Source organism: Ylistrum balloti, unplaced genomic scaffold (genome assembly GCF_031769215.1).
Source record: "Ylistrum balloti isolate Yb309-2 unplaced genomic scaffold, AGI_CSIRO_Ybal_v1 Utg369850, whole genome shotgun sequence".
NCBI lineage: Eukaryota > Metazoa > Mollusca > Bivalvia > Pectinida > Pectinidae > Ylistrum > Ylistrum balloti.
In genome coordinates, this window is record NW_026782003.1 from 3444262 (window position 1) to 3455701 (window position 11440).

Consider the following 11440-nt stretch of genomic DNA (forward strand, 5'->3'; position numbering starts at 1 on the left):
CAGTAGTTAGTTTTCACCTGTAATCAGGTATTAGTAGTAAGTTCTCACCTGTGATCAGGTAACAGTAATTAGTTGTCACCTGTAATCAGGTAACAAAAGTTAGTTCTCACCTGTGATCAGGTAACAGTAGTTAGTTCTCACCTGTAATCAGGTAACAGTAGTTAGTTCTCACCTGTAATCAGGTAACAGTAGTTAGGTCTCACCTGTGATCAGGTAACAGTAGTTAGTTGTCACCTGTAATCAGGTAACAGAAGTTAGTTCTCACCTGTGATCAGGTAACAGTAGTTAGTTCTCACCTGTAATCAGGTAACAGTAGTTAGGTCTCACCTGTGAACAGGTAACAGTAGTTAGTTGTCACCTGTAATCAGGTTACAGTAGTTAGGTCTCACCTGTGAACAGGTAACAGTAGTTAGTTGTCACCTGTAATCAGGTTACAGTAGTTAGTTGTCACTTGTGATCAGGAAACAGTAGTTAGTTGTCACTTATTACCCGGAAACAGTAGTTAGTTCTCACCTGTAATCAGGTAACAGTAGTTAGTTCTCACCTGTGAACAGGTAACTGTAATTAGTTGTTAAGCTATAGAAACAATTACGATATTGAACAAGCTTTTGTTCGATCTACCTTCAAATCAGGACAAACTTCAAAGTTGACTGGACACTAGATGTGTGATGTCTGTGTGGTGATATGCTTTCAGTGTGTTTTAGATCATTGTAACCTACATACCTGACTAACAAGTGATGAGGATAATATTTACATTCCGGGACGTCTGTATGTGTTTAATGTCTCTCGTCGTGTGTTTGTTTCTTAGATCACAAATCCCCGCAACTGATATGGTACCTTAAAATATTTTAAACTAGTTGATGTTGTCCTTCTGAAGTAATATTTCGAAATTAGTAACGAATTAAAGCAACGAATACCTGTTGTGTCAGAAAATTCTGCTTCAATTTTAATTCTTTGAATTGCATTTGGGAAATCAGTTTGAAATTTCACAAAAATAATATTTACAAAAGGATGTCATCAAGCCATAACATCACAAATATCTCTTTGTTATTTCTAATCATAATGAATGAAACCCAGTATGGACGTCTAAGTATGAAGTAAAACTTGTTAGTGCCTGACAATAATGAGAGTTGCGTCCCCTCGATCAGCCGCAGTGCTATATGATATGTAATAAGTAGGTTATTGTGGGCATGCTGTTAGTACTTATGGTATGTACTTCTGTTGTGAGAGTCACTCAGCAGTATCAGTCAATAATAACCTCAGCAATCCTCTTTCTATTGAACAATTAATAGTATCTGTAATCCCGATAACACGCGCTTACTGACTAATAGTCGGTACTTAACAGGCACTTAGAGTGACACGCACGTGCAGCTGTAGGTTCAGTCTGTCATCGTTTGCGTTTGTAGTGATGACGTTTTGGTGGGAATACATTTACACGTGTCCGCAGCCTACACCAAACACGTGTCTTTGTTGTCCACCATACTTTCTACTAATCTAGAAATGTTGAGCGTGTACTCTTTAACTTAACTAAAATCGCCAAAAAAATAAAAATTTAAAGTCACCCTATCACTTTTTAACAGATTAACGTAAAAACGAGAATACAAAGTAAAATTGTTTCCGCTTTATCGCAATTTTAATTCTTAATCACTGTTTATGTAACATCCTGCTTACAGCAAGCTTGTTGATAATAAGTATTTAATGTAAACAGGATTAGAATATATCCCAGAAACAAGGTCTTGGTCAACATCGCTTACTAATGTCACTGTTGTACTGGGAATGTACCATTGATTTAGAAAATTCGTTACAAAAACCTTTTGCTGTACATTTCGTTAATGAACTAAGCTATATATTACTAATATGAAGGCATACTTATTTAAATTTGCTGCATTTCGTTCTTACATTTTTTATAAAAAATATTTACAGTATCAACCCTGTCTCCAATTTCGTTATAGGTATACGGTATGAAATAAAATTACAGAGAAAATTTTGTAACATGACGTGTACATTAGGAACGCTGCACATTCAGTAAAACGTCACCACGTCTCAATACACGCTAGTAATACTAAATCTGTCCAATTTCCATGTAAAATGCTGCATCATTATGTACATAGCATGAAAAGGTGCGAGGAAGCATGCACGTATCTTTTTGAAGATGGAACGTTGGTGTACGTTATTGGTCATTACGACTGTACGTGAGCTAATATAAGCTTGAGTTTATTAAGAATGGCTGCAACCTTAGTCATTCACATTGTAGACTGTATCTACAAAGTTCCGTCCGTGGTTATAATTGTCACGACTATCAAATTAAAAGTTAAGGAATCGGTGATTAATTAAATCAATTTGAATTCCATCCTTCTCATTTTGCCACTATAAAGTTATCCATACTTTTTGATGTTCGACCTCAAACAAACGTGTACTGACGTCACGTCGTGTCCTGGCAAGGCGATAAGGTATATATATAGGTACTTGAATGATGGGGTAGCTAGGCCACTTACAGACCGTCAGGTATTCATGGGTCTGAGGAGAAGTGAAGGCGACACTCAGAGCTTGTGTCAACAATACACTTGTCTGTTCTGATTATACTCGAATTAAACGATGTACATTTTATCATTCTGAAAGTGAAATAGATAAGAGCTCTTGTTTGTTATCGAAACCATATAGCCATCTTCATTCATGATAGTGTCGTCTGCTCCTGTTGAAAATTCCATTTCAGCTCGATGGAATCTTAGAATTTGGAAATTATTTCGATAGCAGTACATATACAAACGAAAGTAATACAAAATAAAGTCCCCTTAATCACTACCGTATACAAGGCATATACAAGACATATATCATACAAGGTATATAATATACAAGGCATATATCATACAAGGTATATACTATACAAGGTATATATCATACAAGGTATATAATATACAAGGTATATATCATACAAGGTATATATCATACAAGGTATATAATATACAAGGCATATATCATACAAGGTATATACTATACAAGGTATATATCATACAAGGTATATATCATACAAGGCATATATCATACAAGGTATATAATATACAAGACACATATCATACAAGGTATATAATATACAAGGCATATATCATACAAGGTATATACTATACAAGGTATATATATACAAGGCATATATCATACAAGGTATATAATATACAAGACATATATCATACAAGGTATATAATATACAAGGCATATATATACAAGGTATATAATATACAAGACACATATCATACAAGGTATATAATATACAAGGCATATATCATACAAGGTATATACTATACAAGGTATATAGTATACAAGGCATATATCATACAAGGTATATAATATACAAGACATATATCATACAAGGTATATAATATACAAGACACATATCATACAAGGTATATATCATACAAGGCATATATCATACAAGGTATATATCATACAAGGTATATATCATACAAGGTATATAATATACAAGGTATATAATATACAAGACACATATCATACAAGGTATATATCATACAAGGCATATATCATACAAGGTATATACTATACAAGGCATATATCATACAAGGTATATAATATACAAGGTATATAATATACAAGGCATATATCATACAAGGTATATAATATACAAGACATATATCATACAAGGTATATATCATACAAGGTATATATCATACAAGGTATATATCATACAAGGTATATAATATACAAGGTATATATCATACAAGGTATATATCATACAAGGCATATATCATACAAGGTATATATACAAGGTATATATCATACAAGGTATATATACAAGGTATATATACAAGGTATATATCATACAAGGTATATACTATACAAGGTATATATCATACAAGGTATATATCATACAAGGCATATATCATACAAGGTATATAATATACAAGGCATATATATACAAGGTATATATCATACAAGGTATATATCATACAAGGTATATATACAAGGTATATATATACAAGGTATATACTATACAAGGTATATATCATACAAGGTATATATCATACAAGGCATATATCATACAAGGTATATAATATACAAGGCATATATCATACAAGGTATATATCATACAAGGCATATATCATACAAGGTATATATCATACAAGGTATATATCATACAAGGTATATAATATACAAGACATATATCATACAAGGTATATACAAGGCATATATCATACAAGGTATATATCATACAAGGTATATATCATACAAGGTATATATCATACAAGGTATATATCATACAAGGTATATAATATACAAGGCATATATCATACAAGGTATATATCATACAAGGCATATATCATACAAGGTATATATCATACAAGGCATATATCATAATATACAAGGTATATATACAAGGTATATATCATACAAGGTATATATCATACAAGGTATATAATATACAAGACATATATCATACAAGGTATATATCATACAAGGTATATATCATACAAGGTATATATACAAGGTATATATCATACAAGGTATATATACAAGGTATATATCATACAAGGTATATATCATACAAGGTATATAATATACAAGACATATATCATACAAGGTATATACTATACAAGGCATATATCATACAAGGCGTATGCCAACCTGAACAATATTTCTCATTAATGTGGAAACATGGAATATTTTAGATAAAACAGAAGATTTCCATAAACAGTTAACTGTGTAAAGTTGTTTATTATGGTATCCTTAAAGACAGTTTATTTTTCCCACATACATGATATGTGCTAGAAACAAGATAAATCTTAGTGGTTATATGTTTTTTGGATTTTTTTTTTTTTTTTTTTTGTTATTTCTTGTTGATTTTATCACAAAAGATCAGCATCTTATTACAATTATTTTTATTAATCTTATGCTTTCAGGATAGCAACTCTTTGCTATTTTACCCCTCTGACAAAAATGCAATGTTTAAGTTATATTGACTCATAAAGACTCACCGTAAAAATTGTCAATATTCGCATATATATTGTGCAGTTCGATTAAGATGAAAACGTTGTACAAAACATATTTTTATGATGAATGTAAATTTGACGAAAAGAATATTCACACAATAACAAATATAGTGTTGTTACCTATCAGCATACAGCAAAAGGTATATTGTGACACATGATGTAACTAATAGAATGACCCTGTCCAAGTAGGACCTTCATATAACCAGTATACAGCAACCAAATTCCTTTCTTTCTCACGTTTTCCAATTTCCACGTGAGTAAAAAATTACGTATTTCAAAGATATGTTGTTTTTGTTGCCACAAGACCGTTTCATATATAGAACATATTAATTATCGATTACTCTTGAACTTGATATTATTTACTGAATCAGTATAAGCGGATTCGTCTACCCGTGTACATGCGATCTTTAGTCACGCGACCAGTGGCTGCGCTTTTGTCGCTCTAATTTGTTGGTGCGATATCAAAACAGCAGTGTCAGAGATGAAAATTCCTATATTGATGAAACTGCGTTGATTTCAATACCAATGTGATGCTTGTTAATGATTTTCTTTTTGGTTGTTATGAAGAGAGAAATATACCGCGGCGATTTCACAAAAAAAGTTACTTGTGCTTAGAGTCCGTGACCATTTGTTATTATACAATAAAAAAGCAACCTCGTGTGAACAATTATGTAGTTTTTCCGTCATAAATGTGTAATTATATAAATAAGATTTTCTTTTCTTTTCCTTTAAGATGATTTACAAATCTACTTTTTATAGTGTTTCACTCTCGTTGACAGATAAGAACGGCTATAAAGAATTGCGCATTTTTCTAGTAATATTGATACTGGATAAAATACATTTACTTCAGCTTGAATTTAAAAAATGTCATATTTCTTTGCTGATGGTGATGCATCAGACAATGTAACTTGTTAATAGAAATTGATATCAAATTGCCCGTTTCTATATGAGCATATTTCTCAAACAAGCATAAATCAAGATGGAAATTACAAATTTAAAACTGATAAGAAATTATTATCATTTTTATTATTATTATTATTATTATTATTATTATTATATATAAAGGCGTTTTGGAAGTTCAAAATACTATTCTAATGTAGAAGAGCGTTTCAATGGACATCATATTCTCAAAACGTGTGGCTATGATCACGCGACAGCGGACATTTGACCTTGCGATGTTAGGACAATGACGTGAAGAATATGAGAGGATCTCTTCACACTTCGTGCATTGATCCTCTCTTAAAGCACGCAACTATTCATCAAATCCGATCACAAAATATTGCCTCTCATTTTTCCTGATCCATAAAGCAAAAGCCTTCTAGGGAACTTTTCAGCTGTCACGACATATTTGTCCAGTAATTCGAGAGGGAACCAAGTGCTAGCACGTCATGTAACTGGTACAAGTATTACATGTCACCAGGTTACATAACCATCATTGTAGAAATTATGCATTTACCTATCAAATCAAGGATTCTTTCAAATATCACATCCATGCTCAAAGTGTTAGAGCTTACATGTCCATCACAGAATTAGAAATGTCAATTTGCAAAATAATGCCCAAATATCTTTTTGAATTTTTTGATGAAGCTTCCTGATAATATCAGTGTCATTATCACGCTTTCATCAGAAGAGTATTTCACATTAGAAATATCTTACAGGTATTGGGGAAACTCGTGGTGTTGGCAATGGAAATTAAAAATCGTTTATAAACCCAATATTAAACTTAAATGAAGCTTTCTTCATTACTCAGAAAACAAAAAGTTATTAGATTTTATTCATCACACAACTGTAAAATTTCACAAGCAGATGTCATAGAATCATTCATCAGGGAACTATGATGTGTAAACGTCAATGATTCAAGTCAAAGGCATGATAATGTGATGTCACTGTAGAAAGGTGTGATGCTTTGTTCTGCTAGTAGGTAGCGTGTATTGTAATAACATATTGGACAGCATTGTTACACTTTGAACATGAAAGCTATTTGATCAATTATCATAGACCGTTTCATTGTCATTCGTCAGTTTTACCCATCAATACACTAGATTGATCATTATCGTTTGGAGGAAAACCTACCATCACAATTTCCATTTTGCTTTTTTGTATTTTTGTAGTTTCTTGGTTTCCTTATTCCTGTCATACTTATAATAAGCATAGTTAATACCATTCTGCTCGGTGGAATTTGTATAAAACTTTCACAATTATAACTTTATCTGTAGTCATAATGATTTTGTTTTAACTTTATTTTCAGCATGAACATTGAAGATTCCTTTGTAAGACAGCATATCCTGGCGATTCTTTTTTTTAAAAAACCGCAAAATACCTATAATGGTATTTCTTTTTTTTTTGACAGCATGTCTAGTCGTCAATTAAAGGAGATGACAGAGAACAATAACAAATATATTTCAATTTCAGTAATTTTATTTGATTTTCATCACATGACCTGCATATATTAGATGATTTCATATTTCATAAATTTGTTTCCTAGCTACGCTAGAAATAATATAATAACAATAAGGCAAATTTAACGTGGCACTTTTGGTTTTCTTGAACACATTTGACTAGGACTTATCGTGCTTTTTATATTGATACATAATATATAATTGATTAACGTAATATCAACATAGCATAACATACAAAAGCACCAAAACAATGTATATGTATTTAAATAACGTACCAACATGACGCGAATAACAATTAACGATATATATATATATAGATTTACTACTCTACAGAAAACCAGATTATAACTTTTTATTACATGTCATTAATCAATTACAGTTGTCATTTTTTTTATAATTTCAGACAAGTGACCTGCACCAAAGAATCAGAAGGTAATTTCTATAATAATTCATATTTAAAGAAAAGCCAAAGAAAGAGTTGCCTCCCTTTGCAGAGAATATCTATCATTTTTAAAAAGCACATTACATCTACATAAAGCTTGTATTTAAGCTAAGGATATTTCTGACCTCATTAGGTCTACATCAATGTGACACTTGTCGTTGTAATAAACATATGTTAAAGTCAATAAAATACATAAAAATTGCACTGATTCATTACCAAAAACCTATACTAGTTATGGTTGAGGTAAGTACTAGTTTGACCAATCATTATCTTAAAATATGCATTGGGTTGACATCACATATGTCTGCGTACAAAAAAAAATGAAAATCTTATTTAAGGACCAATTTTCTGTCCAACTGTTCATACAAAAATATCATCAAAATCTTAAAAAGAATCTATCATAAAAAGATTTAAATGCAAAAATAGACTCTGTAACAATATTTAGTCCGTGGACTGAAGAGATGAATTGACGTCAGAACCTGAGTTTCCACACTAAATACACTTCTGACAAATAGTTTTGAAGTGTTAACATTTTGGCTTCGTTGCTCATGTATCAAGGTGGAATTTTTGATTGGCAGTTGTGTTGCATAGCAATGATACGAACTAGTTATGGACTTAACTGGCCTTGCAAATTAGGAAAAGGTCTACATACATATATACGCTAATACACGTATGGATCATATAATATATTACAGTATACATAACATCCGTTCGACATTACGATACTCGCCATCTCTTGGTGCCATCCTGGGGCGGATAGCCCAAACAGTTGTATCGTTTTGTCAGGAACGTGTAACAAAGGTAACTATCGGACCAGCCGACAAATTTTGAAACCTTTTACAACAGCCCTTAACGGTACAAAACGATACTAGAGATTTTCCCAACCTTAACCACTAATTTCCAATTTTACATCACCATCTAAACTTGTATGACATATATCAACTTGGTGTTGACAAAATACAACAATCATAGATAACTATCTACAATTACAACATCATAGTGATCAATTGATTATGAAATGGAATGCAGTGTTTTTTCAGGTTGAACACGGAAATGTCTCTAGATTTAGACCGAGGTCTTGTGGTATCACACTGGTTGGTGATGGTCAGTTCATATGTGGCGTTTCATATGGAGTGACAAATGATCACTCCTGGAGAAGGCCCTTTCACACAAGTGACATTGGAAAGGGCGGTCACCGGTATGTTTACGGTAGTGACGGGTAAGTTCATCAGAGCGCGCAAATTTCCAGCCGCATCCCTTCCATGTGCATGCATATGGCTTCTCGCCAGTATGAGTCCGTAAATGCGCTTTAAGATGGGAACTTTTAGTATATGTCTTACTACATCCAGGATGTGAACATGTGTGGCTTGTCTGTCGTTTTCTGCCCCAGCTCCTTCGTCCTCGTTTTTTGGGTTGGCATGACGATGGGTCAACAGGCTGTTGCGGAAGCAACAGGTCAACAAGTTGTGGGGACGATGGTGGTGTGATCATCTGATGCTGCATCATGTGTTGCTGTGGCAGAGGCATTTTAGATAAGAAATGATGGGTGGGCATCATAAAAGCTTGTTGAGCTTGTGGCGACGTTTGTTGGTGATGCATCTGTTGATGATGGGGAGGAATTCTGTGGATCTGTGGATGTTGTGTGAGAATGGAGAGTGGGGCACGACATTTTACCTGGTCATCCTGGTGTTCGGGAGAGGCTGGCGGTGACAAATTACCAGGAATATTCAACTGATAGTGTATCTGTTGTTGTTGCTGCTGTTGTTGTTGCTGCTGGTGTTGTTGTTGCTGCTGAGGAGACACTGGACTCATTGTACAGTTAAGTCTAGGCATAGCAACAGCAGAATTGTTAGTTGACATATATGAAGCACACGAAGTCGTTGTATTCCGATTGCACTCTTGTTTAGGTACGATAATTTGTTGTTTTCTAAAGTCAGCTTTTACATTTTCCATGTCGTACATAGTATTCATAATATCAGGAATGTCCATGAATGTAGAGTGAAAATCTGGTAATGTGTCTGCATTAACAGAGAGCGGCTCTCGCTTGACTTTCTGTCCATTATCCTCTGGATACAAGGTAGTGTTGTTGTCCAACGACCCATTATCCATGGTGTTGGAAAGAATGAAATCAAAGTCTAACAAGTCATCGTATATTTCATTCTGTGCTGGGGAAGGTGAACAGGTTGTAGGAGTGTTCATCCTCTGAGGAGAAGTGTTGGCGGTTGAGATGTTTTGCTGGGGGGAAGCACTTGACCCACTGATAGCTTGCAGGATGTTGTTCTCATACGGAGTAGTATCCTGGTACATCATTGCCAGACTCTCAACATCTTGCCATCCCTGTAATTATACAAAATATTAAACACAATTAAAACATGTTAATGTATAAAAAAAAATGTTGTATTAATACACTCAATATAAAGTAACATGCATGCACGTATTCAAGTTCAAGTATACTATTACAACAAATCAGAAAAAATATACAACTACCTGTAAATCAAATGTAATGATTTCCTCCATGTCTACACGATATAGTAATAGATACACACTGTGTATATGCCTGTGTGGCGGTGACTGACTGTCAGGCGTACAGTCTGGACAGTGAATAGTGTCAGTGTAAACTGTCTTACTTTATAGGAAATGACAGCCTTAATAATGAGATAGTGTCGACTGTCCGTCTGCGCAGGGGTCGTGGAAATACATAGTAAAGATATATACATAATCCGATTACACACTATCGATAGAGAAAAAGCGACATATCACAGCTAATAGGTATAGATAGGGATAACAGGAGAAAAGTCCTAATGCCTTCGGAATTAGGTTCATAACATCTCGGTGTACATACATATGTATCACGCAATATCTTATCGATTTTACTTGTAAAATTTTTGGAAATGTTGTTCTAGGTTGATTTCAATATGCATCAGTAAAAATGTTAACTCCAACATGTTAATGATTCAAAGTGTAAAACATACTGAAAATGGGTAATGTTGCATAACGGAAACATGATAACATGCGATTTCTTTTCGTTAGGACATCAACTGATGTAAACATGTATATACACTTAAAACATGCCATCTTGTATAAATGGAACAAGTTATCTTTAAACATTTCTGTCATATTATTAAAATCTTAAATTGTTTAGGCGTTGAAGTGTAAATTAGAAATATGTATAAATACTTACATTAGTAAGTTCAGTGTTGTCCTCAAACTTGGGGGACACCGTGAAGCCGGTGCCTGATTCCAACAGGGAATCCATAATAGTAATCATTCAACACACAGGTGTAAACACAGTTAACGGTACTGTATAGTCGTCTAGGTCGATATGTTCCTCGCTTGGATTAAAACAAAGTGTATTGCATACTATATGTACCATTTACTATATAGTCATCTAAAAATATATTTAATGAACTGCCTCTAGGTTACTTTCGTCCAATCAAATTGCTCGCCTATATTTAGACGGCTATATAAGCGGCCCGCGCTACAGTCAGCTCATAGTTCCTTAGAGATGTGCTACGGTACACAACAAACAAACGTGCGAAACCTACTTTACTCATAAACACAAGATGAGCTCATAGTCCTTAATCACGTGAACCTAGATA

The 11440-nt window shown here is 33.5% G+C and overlaps 1 protein-coding gene across 1 annotated transcript; it reads right to left on the minus strand.

The window, feature by feature from the left end:
• Positions 1-7400: 7400 nt before the first annotated feature.
• Positions 7401-11176, minus strand: LOC132545651 (Kruppel-like factor 2). The gene is made up of 2 exons (XM_060209349.1): positions 11023-11176; positions 7401-10178 (listed from the first exon to the last, which is right to left on the minus strand). The coding sequence occupies exons 1-2, from the start codon at positions 11107-11109 to the stop codon at positions 8952-8954; spliced, it is 1314 nt and encodes a 437-aa protein (XP_060065332.1). The 5' UTR covers positions 11110-11176; the 3' UTR covers positions 7401-8951.
• Between the last annotated feature and the right edge of the window lie 264 nt (positions 11177-11440).